General features: G+C 46.7%; 1 protein-coding gene across 5 annotated transcripts in view; it reads left to right on the plus strand.

Moving 5' to 3' along the window:
- The first annotated feature begins 3200 nt into the window (after positions 1-3200).
- The window catches only part of LOC105456175 (protein scalloped), a 153723-nt gene continuing 138807 nt past the window's right edge, over positions 3201-18116 (plus strand). For 3 of the 5 annotated variants that reach the window (XM_011700017.1, XM_011700021.1, XM_011700022.1), the window contains exon 1: positions 3201-3285. Coding sequence is in view for 1 of the 5 variants with exons in the window: in XM_011700019.1 (XP_011698321.1) it covers positions 5545-5569 (25 nt within the window). In the remaining 4 variants the exon portion in view is untranslated. Of the gene's footprint in view, positions 3286-4670; positions 5570-18116 lie in introns of those variants that run through there. The other 2 variants (XM_011700018.1, XM_011700019.1) reach the window with 1 other exon arrangement.

Genomic DNA, 18116 nt, shown 5'->3' on the forward strand with positions numbered 1-18116 from the left:
GAAACGCGCTGTCGGCGCGGCACCGGCGACTTCGGGGATTACGCCTTTGGCGGAATTTTTATTATTATCTCGTTGTGTGCGCCGCGCGCGTTGAGAGTTCGCGGCAAGAGACGTGCTATGATACGCGGCCATACGAATATATCAAAGTAAAAATATAACGTTTTATCGCCAGGGGCACGCTACGCGATCGCAACATTATACGCGCGTTTCCGATATCCAGTAAAGGGTCGGAGAGGTTGGCTTTACGCTGGAATCGTGAAAGCTCACGGAAAACCGATGTGGCGCGGCGTTGAAGAAAATCAATTCGGCCAATTACACGTCGAAACAAATGACTTTTACCCTTATCGGAGTTGCGACATCAGAAGCGAGAAATTTCACGCAAACGAATTCACGGTCACATGATGATCGACTTGCATTGTTATCAGACGTCTCAGATCTCTCGTTAAACTGCTCGATAAGGACATTAAGGCTCGACGCAAGCTTATATATATATGTATGAAAACTCGACGTTTATCGCGAATTTCTTCAAAATGTAATAATATAAATTTCTAATTCGTAAAAGGCACAACATCGCGAAAGCAGTATGATACCTCGCGGTAACTGCGTTACGATCGCACGAAGTCGCAGCTGAAAAAAAAAACGAACGAGCGACGCGTTTTCACGACGGGCCGGAAGTTCGCGCGAGAAATCGAGCGTTCACACAATTAAGTGATTAAAGGGACGCGTCGCGCGGACGAAATCGAGGTCCGCCATTTCCATTCGCGACGGTGTGCGAAACACGCACAACGCGAATGAAAATCTCTCGTTTCAGCCTGACGGCGCGGCGCGGCGTGGTGCGGCGTGTCGCGTCGCGCTTTGCCACATCGCGCTGCTGCTCCGACCTGTTTGTAAACTTTTGTGCGGCACAATGCATCCGACTGACAAAAGGAGCTCATTGCGCGGCAAACGTTTAAAGGCATTAATTACGGCCGGGCTTTGTGCCAGTCGCAAAAGTTAACAGCTCCGGGCATTATTTTCGTACGCGCGCGCCGAGTTTCGGTTTGCGAGAGAGCGCGCACTGTTTGACGTCGTCGTTATTAATCTGCTTCGCGTTTTCCTTTTTGAGATACCGCGTTATTGTCGCACAACGCTTTTGCGTTTGCGAAATGATCGCTGCGCTAGTTTTCTATTATACATCGTATGGGGAGACTGGCAAAGGGGGCACAAATCGAAAAGCTTTTCCAGAAATTAAAAATAGAAAGACTTATACATGAAAAAATCAATATATATATAAGTGTAAAACGTACTTACATCGTATAATCGTGAGATGCAAATTGAATCGTACTTGTGTGTGATGGTGACACGAAGAATTGAAAATTCTCTTTCTCAATATCGAAAAACTAAATGGACAGCGCGAAACATAACTGCTCCTGATTAAGCGTGTTTTTTTTTTCTAAATTTGCATTTAAAGCAAATTTACATATGTGGAATCTTTATGAAACTTTAGATATAAATTTGTTAACGTCTATGATTATAAAGAGTTTATCGTTTCGGAGGAAAACAAATGCAAGTTATAAAATCACTGTTCTTAAATTTTTTTTATATTGGCATTATATCACATCCCAAAAATGATTCAACAAATGTTCTTGATTTAATAACTTACTTAATAGTTGATTAATAATTATTTTAACGTAAAATCTTATGCCAAATTGATTATTACGAAGTTTTACTTATTATAAAACTTATAATTAATATTGCATTGTCGCAATTTGAAAAGTATAAATTAAAAAGAAATTAATACTGACGGGATTGTAAATCGTTCGTTTTTTTTAATTAATGTGCTTGCAAAGTTTGTCTACTGCATTATTCTTCGCTGCTTCAGTTTTTCTCCATCTAGTTCCTAGTAAAATATGGCAATGTTAGAATATTTTTTTATATTTTCCCGATTTGACGTCAGCTAATTTTCAATCAAGAGCATTAAGGCGTCCCGATACACAACACACACGCGGGTACACGTCTGTTACTAATATTTCGAATGCAACGCGCAAAGGTAAAAAAACTTTCACCAAATAACTTTCAGAAATGCTTCCGACAGCTTTAAGATTAAAAAAAACACACGCACGCGCGCGTTCTATACGTTTATGTTGTTTAGTTTACAAAGAAACTCTTTCTCGAAAGATGAATAGAATCTAATTGTAAGTTATAATAATATTTTGTATTTCTTAGAAGTTGTGTGTGTCTGAAGCTATTTTATAATTTTGTAAAATGTTGCATATTATTTTTACACGAATAAGATTTTTATAATTCAATTTTCACATCTCCAAATATAAAACATGCGAGTTTAAAAAATAAATGAGGCATCTATTCTTACTTCCTCATAACAATAGTTTCATTAAATGCGTATTTGATAAACAACATACTACGATGTTGAATGATTATATAGCAACAAATAAAGATTTAGAAGAAAGTTATACAGTATATGCAACAAGTTACAAATAAATAGCGTCACGTTATCGAACTATTTATCCGGATATATCGTGCAACATAATGGAAAATACATTCGCAAATCCGGAGGAAACCATTCTTTGTTTTCTCAATTTTGAACGGTATGTTCTACTCGATTACGCATCATCACTCGAGAGAATTAACGCATGAAAGACGCGTTAATTGGCCAGTTACGAGTTTCCTCGTCGAGCTCTCCCCTCCTCCCCTCCACCCCTCCCACGGTGATATTACATTCTCATTTATTAGCGCATTTATTTGCAAAGCCTAAAATGCGACCCCTGAAATTCAACAAGTGCCTCTCGAACTTGAAGCGAGAGAGAGCGAACGAACGTGAGAGAGCGCACCTGACTAACATCCTACCTCTATTACGTGCGTGACGCGACTGATCCGACTGTGGAAGCGCGGGGCGCGGGGGCGACCAGCGGGCACCGATGGTGGGGGCGAGCGGGAGAATGGGGTAGTAGGAGTGGTAGGACCGCTTCGCGAGTGGTGGGGAGCGCGGCGAGCCGCGGCTTCGGGTCGCCTCGGCCGGCGTCGGCCGCGTCCGGGATTCTGGTTTCTCCCGCGGCCGCCTAAGCGGTGTCAGCGTGTGCGCAGACCGGCTGCGCAGCAGGCGTGTGCGTTGTCCAGATTCTTTGTGCCATTCCTGGCATACCAAAAACACGAGAGTGACCGTCCTCGTATTTACCCGTGGTGCAGTACCGCGCGCCGATATAACGCCGTGCGAATTTTCGTCCGCGAAAATAAGGGCCGCCCTCGCGCTCGCGCGCGTGCCGCCACGTCACACAGCTCAGCCAAGTGGTAAGTAACACGATAGAAAATTGCTAATGCTCGAAAGCGCCGTAAGTAAGTACGCGAGCGAAGCGCGTCCACGCCCGTGGTGGACGTCCTGACGGTGGCGTCGTCTCGCAACGGGCCCGCGCGAGGAACGAGTTCGACCGCAGCGACGATGGCGATATTACCCGCGGAGAGAGAAAGAGCGAGATAGACGGATAGAGACGGAGCGTGAGTGTCACTGACAAACGGACAGACGGACCGACGAGGGAGAGTGTGACAGAGGGAGCGAGAGAGAGAGACGCCGTGTACGTTCGTGTGTGTGTGTGTATGTGTGTACGCGTGCGAAAAAGAGAAAGAGAAAGACTCTGCATAACGCGCGGTGTATATTCAGCATGAGAGCGAAGTGAGCGAAGTGAATGCGCGACGCCGCGCCGTTATTATCCGCTCCGCGCGACCGATGCTCTCTCGCGCGTTCGACTTGTCACGCTTGTGCGGTACTTCCGCCCGGCCGTGGCGAGCGTCCGCCGTCGGAGCACTCGGAGCCGCGATCTCGAAATTGCTCCGAGGTAAGACGGAAACACGAGCGTGTAGGTAGGAGAGAGAGAGAGAGAGAGGGGGGGGGAGTTTCTCGCGCGAGAGAAACGTCGGAGCAAATCACGCGGGACAAAGAAAAAAGTAAGAGAACGAGAGAAAAAGCCATCTCGCCGGTACGCATTCGATCGGGAGAAAGAAAGAAGGAAAGACGCGCTCCCTCGACCGGAAGCCTGTTTACTCGGTAGAAGGGCTGTTTACATCGTGCGCCCGACCTTCGGCGCGTACTCGGAATCGTACGGGGCTCTCGCGTGTTTACAAGCGTTGTGCTCTACCGTCTGTGTCAGCTGTGCGCGTCGGTAGCGCGTACGAGGTAAGCCGATTCGCAAGCGCAGCGCGACGCGACGCGACGCGGCGCGGCGCGGCGCGGCTCACCTCACCGTCGAGGTTAGGGCAACTCTCCTCTCGCGGTCGTCGCTCGACGGTGGTGTGCGTCGGTGGTGTGTGCCGGTGGTATGCTGGGCTGCGTGCGCGGTGCGCGTTTCCTCGCTGCCGGCGCGCGAGCGGGGGCGCCGTAACAGAAACGTGTGCTGCTCTCTCTCCGCCTAGTCGCCTGTCCGCCAGCCCGCTCGTTCACTCGCTCGCTCGCTCGCTCGCTCGGTCGTGTCGCCGCTCGCCCGCTTCTGGTGAATTCGTATGGTGAATTATTGATCCGCGGCGGCGTGTGCGTGCGGAAAAACCGCCGTTGGCTGGAAGAGAGGAAGGTAGGAGTAGAGAGGGGCAGAGAAAGAGAGAGAGAGAGAGATAGAGAGTTAGACGATAGAGGGGAGGGAAGGGGTGACGGAGACGGAGCCGCGGAGTGGCGCACGGCGGTGGCGCGAGAAAGCGCTTAAAGCGAGCACACGTACGGGGTGAGACGTGCGCTGGTTGGTGTGTTGGTTGTATATTGTTTTGAAAAGTGTCGCGGCGCGCGCGGACGCACGCGACGCATCACATCGCGTCGCATCGCATCGCATCGCATCGGATCGCATCGGATCGCCGTGCCTCAGTCGCGAGGCGCGAAGCTGAATCGGGATACAGCCGGCGGGATCGTGTCTGTCCGCTAGACGAGGTAGAGCGAGCGAAGTGTATAACATCCTTGTGCCTCCCGGCCGTTCGTATACGTGCGTATTACGTTGCCTTCGCCTCTTGGCGGCCGTTCCATCTGTGCGTGCGTGCGTGTGCTTGACTAGAGCTCGACCGCGCGTAAGCGTGCGTGAACGCGCGACGGGAACGAACGCGGGAAAAGCGTGCGCCGCGGGGTAATGCACGCGGCAGGCGTCGCGGCGCGACGCGCGACGTGGAAGCTGTCGTCGGGTGGCCGGTGAGTGTCGCCGGAGTGACGAGAGAAATCCGTTGCGAGGTATAATCCCGCGCCGATCTTTCCGTGGCCTTCCGCGTGCCCGCGACGTCGGGACTGTCGCGACGTGAAATTGGGAGGACGCGTGAAGCGACGTGTAATCTCGCCGACCCGGGGGAGTGTCAGTAGTGCATTGTCGTCGTCGTACTACGCCGACGACGGCGGCGACGACGACCACGACGACGACGACGGCGGCGACGAGGAGAAGGTGGAGGAGTAGATCAGTGTCGTCGCGCGGAGGAATCTTAGGGGGAAACCCGACGTTTTGTGTCGTTTTCTCGTACGGTCGCTGCTGAGCGCGCTCCGATAATCCCGGAGGAAGGCAACGTCCTATCTTCGCCACCGCGGCTTGGATGGATACTGTGCATTATTTCTGGAGTGAGTTTCTGTCTTTATTTTCTGTGTACGTGTGCGTGCATGCGTGCGTGCGTGCGTGCTTGCGAGTGAATGCGAGTCTTCTGGCCCTCCGCGTCTCCCTCCGTCGCTCGGATTCGTCGACGTGTACAAGAGCATACGAACGCGAGAGTGTTGTAAAAGCGCGCTCCGCGTACGCAGCAGCAGCCCGCGATTTTTCCGTCGGTCCTCTTTCGTATACAGCCAATACTCGCAGCGGGACTCCTTTTCCGAAGTACAGTTACTTGCCGCAGTCGGACTCCGGGGGCCACGAACAGCTGCGCGCCGATCATCATATCCATTGTTTACGTGTCTTCACTAGGCGACAGGCGCGCACCTGACCGAGCGGCTAGAATACATCGAGCGCACTTGTCACTTTTATAGGCCTGCCGATGTGCCTTTTAAGAAGTTTCGACAGAATCCCATGCGGCTCGTGTATGGGCCTTTAAACATATGCTTGGCGAATGCAGTCAAAGTTCGTTGCTTTGAAAACGAAGATGAAACTATATAATTTTAAATCTGACCGAGCGCTTCATTCGCGTTACTTTCGCGTTATTAACGCTGTTTTTTTTCTTAATGCATTGATTATAAAGTACAATTACGACGCAACACACTTATGAACACAACATTAAGTGTGACGAAATGCTGAGTTGTTAAAGTATAATTTGCGCAGGTGTTCAGGATAATAGAAACGTGTATCAGTTGTAAGCAAAACGTCGCGAGTTCGGGCAATAAGGAAGGCGAGCTTATATCTCGAAGGGTACACTTCTTTCGACCAGATTTAAGATTAAAATCCACGCGCGGATGGACGTCACGTTCTTTCGCCGATCGTCCAGTCTTATCGAGCGGAAAGAGAGAGAGAGAGAGAGAGAGAGAGATCGTTTTCTAAAGGATCGATCACGCTAATCTGATTTTACTCTCCGTTTAATCCCGCTCGTCGACGACAGCGGCGATTAATTCGCAGAATTATCGCCCGTCCGGGCTCACGTCGCGGATCGTTTTCTTGAACTTTCTGGCGAGGTCCGGGCAGGCGGAAAAGGTATCTCGTAATCGTATAATCCGAATCGCGGCCGCTAATTTCGCGCGGCGACGAACGATGAATGATCTCAGCGCAATCTCCTCCGCCGGAGCGTGACCGAGGGCCGCTAACGAACGCGAGAGGAAAAAAAACATTGGACGCGACAAGTCACTATAACGCGGACCGCCAACCCGCTCGGTTGGCGACCGTTATCGTACCGGGTTATCGAAAATAATTCCGCGCGCGGACGCGCGCGGCAGTGCATCGTTACGTAAATTTTAAATCCGATAACTCGTCGCGTTATCGCGACGGCCGGGAAATCGGGCACGGGTACACGTAGGGACGGCACCAATTTAAAAAGAGCTGCCAATGCTTACTTATATTCCAATACCACCTTGCATAGACAGACATACCGACATATCCACTTGTTTATACCTTACAGATACCGATATGCCGCGGCGTATCGCCAGTGATAATCCGAAAATTTACTGTGACAATTGTAATTACAGCGAGTATACAGCGAGTATATAGCCGATACGTAATTTATACGTTACTAATTGTCGCGCTATACTTGACATTTCGGAATTATCTTCGCGGAATATCTCGGATGTTTCGTTACTCGTACTTTCTATTTGATAACATTTTCCAATACGTCGATGTGCGGATACTATCCCGAAGAGAAAACGTGAGAGAAACTGCATATTATTAAAAATAAATTATCTGTTCTGTAGAAATATTTTGCGTAACACTGTTAAATATATATGCCGTCTATTAAAAGAAGTGTATTGCGCTCTTGTGCGTCGAGCACGTAGGACGTATTGACATTCTCTGATTAAAGTATCGAACTCGAGTTTTTTTTTTCTTCGAACGGGCGGCAAACGAAATTTCCCCCTCGGAGTCCCTTTTCGGAGTCGTTTGCGTCACCAGTCTTACTTTCACGCGCCGCCAAAGTTTGATTGCTAACTCGCAATCGGGAGAAATTTCCCTTTGACTCTCCGCAAGTTACGTTCCTATATATTTTTGCCCACCTGCGGAAGAGCCGCGGAATGTGTTCCACGCGTTCGCATTTAATTTCGCGGCCATCCGACGCCCAACGACGATGAATAATGTAACTTGAGATTATTGATACCTGCGCTCAATACGATATTATCCGCGCGATCTATAAATATCGCGTGTCCTTTTGTTTACTGTTCGAAGATAAGCGCGACTTGGCGATTGTGCAGCACGTATTCGTGTGTCGTCGTTGACGTTGTCGTCGTCGTCGTCGTCGTCGTCGTCGTCGGACGATCGGTATCTGCGCGTGGTTGATAATTGCGGCCGCGATAAGAATCCGTATTTCGCCAATAACTTAGCTATTTCCTTCTCCGATAGATGCGATTCGATCGCGAAATGATCGTGGCCACAAGTCGATGACGCAATCGCTCGAAAGTGTAATAATGATGTAATACTTACAACGCGGCTTTTTCGGACACACACTTGCCCACACGTTCCATCTTTCACCTCACGTTTAAAGGCTAGAATTACGTCGCGAAAATTATGCGCTCGCTCCGGTTATCGCTCGTTCGTGCGGACAGAAAGGATTACAATTCTGTAATCCGAGACCAGAGTGTCTAAAAATAAATCGAGGTGTACCGCCTTTGTATAAAAGCGTCGATTGAATGCATCGTACAGTGCAGCCATCAACATTTATTAACACTTATTGTCTCCAATATCTCTCACATCGCATCACCGCTTCTGCTTTGCATCAACGTCGCAATTGATTACAGAAATTTCGCGAAAAACTGTTGCCACGAGCAATTACATACGAGCTTATATGTGCAACATTTTAATATCCGCCTCGCAGGTAGACGCACGTCCCGCGCGGTTTTCTCTATTTTTCCGCGAATATCGTTGCCGGAGCCAATTGTGCTAACATTTGCAATTCGTTTCCACTTTCTACAAACAGCGTCTCGCCCGCCGCGGTCCCGATCGCGGTTTACGTTTGTCCCACGTTTGAGCGGCAAAATTACAAATTTCCATTACGATACGACATAGAAAATATTTAACTTCCTCGGCGGAATGAAATTTTTGCGAGCCCTGTTCTCCGCGTGCAACTTGTTTTCTTCTTAAAACCCGTGCCGGAAATTACGACCCCGGAAGCGATCAAAGGAAACGAAAAAAAAAACTTCCCGCGGTTTGCGCTCTCAAATAACTTTTCGCCGATGAAACCATTATAACAGAAAAGTTGCGGGGATTTGTATAATATCGCCGAGAGAAGCTGTCAAAATCAAAACTTTTATTCAAAGCAACGCAAATACATCGCTTTTGAAAGGATCTTTCTTTATTACGTTAAAAGATATATGTGTGTGTGTATTAGAATAGCTGTATTAGAATTATTAACTGGCTTCGCGTTGTATTTCCTCGATTTAAGTCCGTTTGAATAGCCAGTTAGGAACAGCGTCTTCATTTATCCTCTCGTTCACCGCGTCATGATTCAAGATGGCTGATGCGAGAGTATCGCCGACCTTTAATCGGTAGAGCCGATTCTGAGGTGACGTAGTTTAGTGGAAAGCCACTTCTGTAGCCAGCCGACAGGTGCAAGGTGTATTTCTCTCCGTTCCGCTCCTCTCGCTCCGGCCGAACGCGACCGGTCGGCTCGTTTCTCTTTCTCGGGCGTTGCACGCACGAGAGCGAACGAGCGTGCAAGCGAGCGAGCGAGCGAAGCAACCCGAAGGAAACCGGTAGTCACCGGTAATCGGTGTATTTCGATAAAGTCGATATTCAAATCCGTCCAACGCAACCGAAGCTTCTTCCACGAACGCGTATCGCGTCGTCATCTTTTCGTGTCTATCTTATCGTGTCGAAATGCGAGAGTCGGGCGACATCGAGAAAATAGGATGACTGCGGAAACGCGCGTTATTCTTTTATTGCGCGTTGAGAAAACTCGATGTTTTCTTGGCTCTCGAGGGTATCGGCAATAGTATTGTTTATCGCGCGTCGCGGTAACCGGTATTTCAATTATCCGGAGGCGTCGCGCATTATAGGTAGGTACGTGCGAGACACACAGGCGTGATTTTTCTCGCGTATCTTCGCGATTACGCGCGTAGGAACATTTTTATCATAATTAGCGCCGTTATCGTAAGCGATATACGTTTATCGATAATTGAATTTCGATAAACTCAACGGCGCGCGGACTAACGCGCGCCGCGCGCTGCGAAGATGCCTTCTGTCTCGAAAACGGGATAGGTCCGAACTCTCGAGGGGGAGGGCGGGGGGACGATCTCGCGAGCGGGAGAATACACAATACGGATTATTTTGAGCTGTGCGCTACCCCCTTCGGGCGAGATGATCAACTCTCCGCGAGGCAGCTCTCCTGCACACGCGGGAGCTCTTTGATCCCGCGATACAGCGGCCTTGAACGCAACGTGAGCGGCGCATTGTTAAATGAATGGATTGTTTGTATGCGAGCGCGGGCAATTTTTCGCCCGGGGCTACGACTCCGTCTTTACTCGCTCCCTTGTTTCATCTCGTTCGCAGTATACAGGGTGGTACATTATTGTCGGAAATCAGGAAATAAAGAATACAATTCGTTGTTGGATTCGATTTTTTGGAGAACTCTCGGAGAGGGCCCTTCCTTTATCCTTTAATACAAATTTAAATCTTTTCTGAAACCTTCAGACATTTTAATATTATCACGTTATTCTCTTTAAAGACGAAAACCGCGGAATCTCTTTCACAACGGCCCCAAAAGGAGGATTAAGCTTCAGTAGAAATTTATTCTTCTTTCATTTCCCAAGATATCGCTTCGTGTTTTCATGTTAATTTCGCTAATGAAACGATATTACTGCTATTTCCCTTCGTGTTTCTCTCCCTCACGGATTCAGACGCGGTGGAACATCTTATGGAAAGCCCGATGAAAGTTGCACAATACCGGTCTACACATTAGGCGCGAGTTTCTCGCGGATATAAATAGGACACCTTGTCCCCCCGTTGGTCTACGAAAGGAGCAAATGGATAATCGCGTGCGCGCGCGCCGACCCTCTGCAACTCTTCTCGGCACTCTCTTCTTTCTCCTTTTCCGCGTCCTCGTCTTGCCTCCCTTCTTCGCCGTTTTACTCGCTTCTTTTACTCGCGCGCGATCCCCCCTCCCCTCTCCGTGGTTTTCTATTTGGCGTAGACGATGCCAAATCCTCAAGTGACTAAAATTATCGCCAAAGATGCGCACGTACGACTTGTTCTCGCAGGGTTGAACCATGACTAAATTACATGCTTTTTACACACGTTATGTATGATAATGAGCACTTACAAGTACGAAGAGATGCGGTCCTACGTTCACTTTTGCATTTTAATTGTACGATGCTGAACTTTGTACAACATAGAATCTTCCAAAAAGATTGTTCTGTCTGTTGTCTTCTTAGAAGTATTAATCGTGGAATTTATGCATTTATGTGGCGGCCGTTTTCGAAGGCACGCGTCAATTTGTGCTAATCAAAACGATTCTGTAAGATAACGTACGGTATAAACGTACAATGTCTATTATTACTCTGTTATTTAGATGTCTGATACCGGTTTCCTCTTTCTTCCGCCGCCGTTTTTCATTTTCCATTTCGCGTCGACGGGAGCTCATACCGCTTCCGAGAATGTGAGGAATAATCCGCGCATAATTAATTTAATTCGCTTAGAATTTCGGCACGTTTTCCACGTGCGCGGCGCTCATGTTTTTTTAATTGCATTGCCGCGAATTAAAATGCCCTGAGCCGCCGCCGCGTATTTGGTTAACGACACTTTCGCCGGTCGGCGAAACGAGCTCGTCCGTCCAGCGCTTTCTCAATGAGATTAAAACAGTCTCGTGATATTAGTACTTTTCATTTGCGGTTTGTACAGTTGGAGCATTATGCGCGACGCGATATGCAGACCCGCGCGGTCTGCAATTCCGCCGAGTGTTTCCACTTCATGGATAAATCGCATGTTGCTTTTACGACTGCGTGTACGTTTGATCATACGCGTTTGTATGGGACACTCGAAATACGTGAATAAAATTTTCATTAAGTTCAGTAAAAATTTTTACCTGTCGATTACACGAGCTTTGGAGTCACGTTGTGTAAGATTATCATACGTAATTTTTTTTTACGTCAATTTCAATGCTGCGAACAAAAATGTGGTCCATTCTTAACAATTAAAATGTAATAACGAACGTAAGAGATGCATTTCTTTTCACTTATAGGTATGTACTAAAGAAAACTCGAGAGAACTGAAGTTTCCTGAGATTATATCCCTTTCAATCCTTTACGCTCAAGGCAGCTTTAATTTTGCATTTTACCGTGTTATTTCATGGTTATGTGGTAGACGCTACGTGTCATGGTTGTATTACGACGCTATTTTCCATTCAAACGTCTCTCCACTTAATGACGTTATATTTCATATTTTTACGATGCTTTATAACGCCTATATAAACATCAGTTGCAATAACAACAGCAGTGAGTTTCATTAATTTATATTTAGAATGTCACGAATCGCGATTTTTTTTATACAAACGTCTCTGTAAAATACGACACAAATACGATCGGAATGGCATCGCGACGATGTGTACGGTTTGTGTTGAAAAGAAGGAGAAGCAATAATCGTTTTAAATAAGCGAAGTCAAGTCTTCCCGAGTGCCGGCAGATTTTAGCGCGAAAGGTCGCTATTCGTGGACCAATTTGCGAAAGGTCGCACGTTGTCGTATACTTTATATATATATATATATACATACCTACATGTATATATATCTAAACCGGTGGAACCAGACAGCCGGATTTAAAAGCGATTTAAAGTCCTGTTCGTAACTTTCGAATGACTGCTACTCGCGTCCGTTTCAACTTTTCCCGCGCGCGCGCACATACGCGTATAAATACACATATACACACCACTCGTACGCGCGCGCGCGCGCATTATAAGCATCAAACGATTAACATCGTTTATCAGTATCATCGATTAGACGTAATCGACGTGTGTTACGCGCCTGACGGGTTTCGGCGATGCGTGAGTCATGCGTCGTCCTTCGTTTTTGCTGCTCGCTATGAATAATGATCATCCTTTGTACCAACATACTCGTATCCTACACGCGTAGTTGTAAAATACGTTCTCTCTCTCTCTCTCTCTCTTCTCTTCTCTTTCTCTCTGTTATCGGCTTTGCGGATCGATTAAGAAGACACGTGGACTGCGAGGCTGAGAGATTTATAATATTTACAATGTGAAATATCAAAGGTAACCGTGTGACAGTTAATATCTGTAATGTTGAATGCTGAAAATAATTCGCGTGCGGCGTAAAGTGTCGCGTGTGAAAAATTTCGCTCCAGAAACCTGACGCCGACGGGGGACAAGAAAGGCGATAATTCTGTGTAAGCAACGAAATGGTAGAAATCGATAACCGCCATCGATACCGAGCGCGACGATGCATATCACCGGGGCAAGAGGGGAAGAGTAGGAGGGTGGGGGGGGAGTGCGCTCGGCGACGCGTGCGTTTATCTGGCAGTTTAATGCTAACAAACGCGCGCGATTCGATCGCGTGTCGAGTACGGTACGTGAGTACGAGAGTACAGTGAGACTCAGTCCCCGCTTTCTCTCTCTCTCTCTCTCTCTCTCTCTCTCTCTCTCTCTCTCTCATCTCCCCAGGGAAGGCAGAGAGTCGTGCGGGCCAGAAAATCATGGGGTGGCTTTACCACCTGGTCGACTGACCCCCGTCCCTTCTCCGCTACCGTGGAATATTGTGTGCACAGGCACACATGCAGACACATTATATACACATTCAGGATTCCCCTCGCGATTGTCTGCGCCCTGCATGTCGCGTTCTTTCCCTTTCACTCCCGCCGCCCCTCTAAAATAATGCAACACGCCACTGCGGTCCGTCTGCATACCAGCCGAAGTATACGATCACGCGATTCGCTCGTACGTATCGGTCACCTGGTATGGATTGTGCGACCCTTACCCTTCTAACGTAACTACCTGTCGTCTCTGGACTCGGTCAGACTCGAAACGCGATGCTCGATTTCTTTCCCTGGCACACACACACTCCGCTTTAATGCCAATTGCAGATATACGCAAGATACGATACGCAATATTCTGCAACGACGGTGCTTCTTCACTTTGTACAGTGCCGTCTAATACACGTGTGTATACGTGAACGTGTGTACAGATTATACATTTTGCAGCACGATATACTGTAATCTAGATACATTACAAAGCAAAAGCAAGTCTCGCTTGGCCATTTCGCTCTCCACTCAATGTGTGCCGCGTTATTAGCACGTCTGTATAGTGAATGATACGTAAAATCAACTGTAAGATCTTTTTAATATTCTTTCGTATATGTTTAGCTATTATTCCAACACTGTTCAATTTTTAACGAACATCGATTATTTTTTTAAATAGTTGTACAGAAACATTCTGTGCCTGAATATAATTTGTCTTTATAATTAAAGATTATACGTGATTGTGTATAAATTTCGTATAAAGTAATTTTAATTTGATTTTTGAGGAGTCTAAGCGACATAATTATGTCTCTAGATGGAAGATGAAACATTTATCGCTCGACAAGATAATTATCTTGCACGAAAATAAATAGAAGCTAAAACTCTTTAATTAAAGCGACGAGCATAATGCACTTCGTTTTTCGATAACTCGTAGATTACGAGCGCAACCCGGTACTATTGCGAAGGGTCATAGGTACACTCGCAGCAGAGAAAGGAAAGTATGCGTATTGCATGCGTGCAGCGTTGCGTGCGCGGGGATTTATTGTCGTTCGGCGACGATAGACGCGATATTACGTTACGATAATTGTTTTCGATACGGGAGGCGTGTCGCGGCGCAAGCTGGCGCCCCTCTTGTCTCGACCCGATGACGGGGAATATCTTTTTACGGCTCCGTGAGAGTAACGAGCGCGGATCGACAGACGCTGATCGTAGGTCCAGATCGAAGTTCCGATAACAAAGACGCTTGAACTCTCGCGCCGATCGAATAACTGCAGCAGGGATTACTCCTGCAGAGTGACGAAAGAGGAGAAAGGGACCCGTTATTTTTCGCTCTTACTTTTTAATCTGGACCAAAATCCGAGAAACATTTTGCTCGTTCGGTTTGATGAGGGATAACTTCGAAATATTTCAATTATGATTTAAGATAAAGTAATCGCTATTTAAAAAAAGTCCCTGATGACTAATGTAGTTTAATTGAGGCCAGGAGGTAAGATAAGTAGCAATGATAGCAGACAGACAATTGATGTTGGTTTAAACGATCTTTCTAAGAATCGTTTTGCAAATTTCCATGTATCATTAAACGCAATATTCTGTGTGCTTTATTGTGCTTGTAATGGTTATCCAGCGATTACGATTTTAAATTAATCGAAGTAGAAACGAGCGTTTTTTAAACACGGATTTTACTGATTCGCACCGAGAGATACCTACTTACATTTAAAAACAGACAAACCATAGGTTCTCTTTTTCATGATTGCTCCTGCGTTCCCGGACGGAAATTGCGGATGATGAAAATAATTTTAACTGTGCGCGGCTTAATGTGTGCGAGAGGATAAGCGCCGCGCGGATCAATCGACTAGAAAGTCTTGGAAGCGTGAAAAAATCTCGCTCGATAGCGGATTTCTCGCCGCGACGACCTCGGAGCGATATCCCGCTGTTATATCTTCCTGCGGCTAATTATCGCTTGATATTTTCTAGAAAGCCCAAGAGAGGATCGACAGGCACGCCGCGCGCCGCGCCGTCGCGGTACCGAGGGCAGGGTCGCAAGGATATAAACAACGACTCTTATACCCGCGTACAATGGCCACCTCTTTATCGGCTCGTTTAGGAGGACGTGATTTAACGTGCCGCAAATCCGCGCCGGGTATCGGCAGGTCGACCGGTTAACTAGAAAGTTGAAATATCTGCAGGAAGTCGTGCCGATGGATTTCTCGTATGAGTCGGTCGGGTGGTCTTAGGAGCGATCTCGATCGGCGCGAGGTCAGCGCGCGAGCAGCGATTCGCCAAGGCGATCGAGAGAGACGTTCCTCATTGTAGGAGCCTTGCGGTTACGCACACGTATACATATATACACGCGCATGCGAGAGACCCGTTCCGATCGGAACGTTCAAACGCGATAGAAATATTTTAGCGCGGGAAGACTGTCGTCATACCTACTTTTCTTCTTTTTTTTTTTTTATTAGTCGTTTGCCTTGTCTCATAGGTAATTTCTCTTAGGTGTGTTACGTACCGCCGCGCCGGGCCGTGGGATTTCGAAAGTTGGAGTTTTCTAAACATTCTTTTCACATTAGATTTTATAAATTTTTTTATAAAATTAAGTTTTAATTTTTTGTTGTTGCGAAATGCTCTTTGTTTTCATATCACATTTAACGTGATATTGAAGTTACGTTGTATTTGGAAATTATTGAAATGTGCCATATGAACATTGTCTATATAAAAAGCGAGTGACACTGTCGGAAAGAATTTTCGTAGTTAACGCAAAATTTTTAAAACGTTTAAAACGTGACTCTAGCATACTTTTTTTTTTAGCTTAACTCTCCTTTATCTTTGAAATCTCTAAATTTGCGCGGAATGAAAAACATGAAGAATGTAACTGAAGTCATTTCAATTATTTCTCGAGAAATTAGTTGAGGATTCTTGACGTAAAATATTCCGCGTAAAACGCGCGAAAATATAATAGGTCGTTACCCCTTACGCTGTGCTGCTTTACGTTGCACCGCGCGTTTTGTCCCGAACGTTATACACTCGCCGAAGGGAAAAGCCGAGAGTCGAAGTGAGACGACACAGCCGGCGAGATGGCGCTGATTTTATTTCAAGGATGAATAGGAGCTTATAGCCTCGGCACTATTTCCAGCGGTCCATTAGTTCGTTGAGTAGGAGAGGAAAAATGTAATAAACCGCGACACGTCGCGTCTTCCTCTGGCGCGATATAGAACCTTCCGCGCGCGCGGGAGAAAAATTAAATTGCTTCGCCTTCTTTTTCCGCCCCTCCCGCGTTCTCTACCTTCCTCTCCTCTTTCTCTCTCTCTCTCTCTCTCTCTCTCTCTCTCTCTCGTCTTCGTGAGTAACGTAGATTCACGATTCGCTATTCAACCTGACAAGGGGGAGGGGGGCCCTGCGTGGAAAATTCTTGCTTCCGTATCTCTCCGCGCGAAAACCTTCATTTACGAATGATGATAAATTTTATCTCAGTCAGGAATTAGAGTTGTCCTTTTTTATTGCAGCGTTTATTTAAATTTATTTATCATTTATCTCAATGTATATATGAATTAAAAGTAATAATTCGATGAATGTCCAAAGAAATAAGATTCTGAGCGATTTAGAAAGACTAGAGACGTAAGATAGACATTCTATTGCGAAGATAAACGCTATTAAATTCGGTCCATGTACCGTTTCACGTCTTAATTAATGCCTCACATCGTGTTTTCGCACAATATACGCGGAAATTTGATCGAGGTAAGCGAAACGCGATGGAAACGGGTTTTACAGTTACGGCCTGGTGTTTACGAGGATGTTCTCTTCCTCTCTTTCTCCCTTCCTCTCTCTCTCTCTCTCTCTCTCTCTCTCTTTCTCTTTTACACAATCTCTTTATTTCTCTCTCTTTTTCTCTAGGTATAAACGTTATTTACACGTGTAAGAGATGTGTGTTCTGTCTCTCTTTCTCTCTCTCACTCTCACACAGTTCTTCTTTCACGTGCCCCATCGTCGCTCTGTCGTCCTTGTCGTCCTCCTCGTCACCATCCTCACCGGCGAGGGTGAGGATGGCGGTGGTGATATTGCATTTAACACGCTCGAATGGAAATTGCAGTGTCCTGGTCATCCCGACGTTTCGTGGGCGCGTTTACGACGTCGTTTCCCCCCTTCTCCCGGTTTTAATGAACAATGAGAGGCGGCGAGAGATCCGCATCTCGAATTGCGGATTGCACGAGCTTAAGACTATGTTGATTAATATTCGTAGCGTGCGGCGATGGTCTCGAGATAAGTGATTCGTTAATGTGTCAGATGGTTCTAATAATTTACAATTTAGAACCATTTAAAGTCTAATAACTTAATCGCGACGCGAAAAAGGCGTGCGGTAATAAGTGAAAGTTATCGAATAAGTAAAATATTTGGATTAAGAATTTTTTTTTCGAAATCTCCACTTTTGGGATTTATCTTGTTTGCATTTCCAATACGTGTCTGCATCACGATTTGTTGCGCTGCCAAACTTTTTGAAGCTTCGTCGGCGTAAGTTCGTCGTATCGAGACTTCTTCGACAAGTAACGCGCGCGCGCTTCGTGGAACCAACTGGAATCGGGCGCACGTTGCCTCTGTTCGCCGAGGAAAATCGCTGACGAGGGGAACTTTCTAAGTGCACACTGCATAATCCATCGGTGCCGCACGTCGGGCCGTTGTGTACACACACTGCGCGCGCGTATATATATCGTGCACGATCAACTTTCGACCTCGATGGAAATGTAACAGGTAGTGTCTTTCTTTCTCTCCCTCCCTCCCTGTCTCCATTCGGCTGAAAGACACGAAGAAATCGCAG

This window comes from Wasmannia auropunctata, unplaced genomic scaffold, assembly GCF_000956235.1.
Source record: "Wasmannia auropunctata unplaced genomic scaffold, wasmannia.A_1.0 LD335737.1, whole genome shotgun sequence".
NCBI lineage: Eukaryota > Metazoa > Arthropoda > Insecta > Hymenoptera > Formicidae > Wasmannia > Wasmannia auropunctata.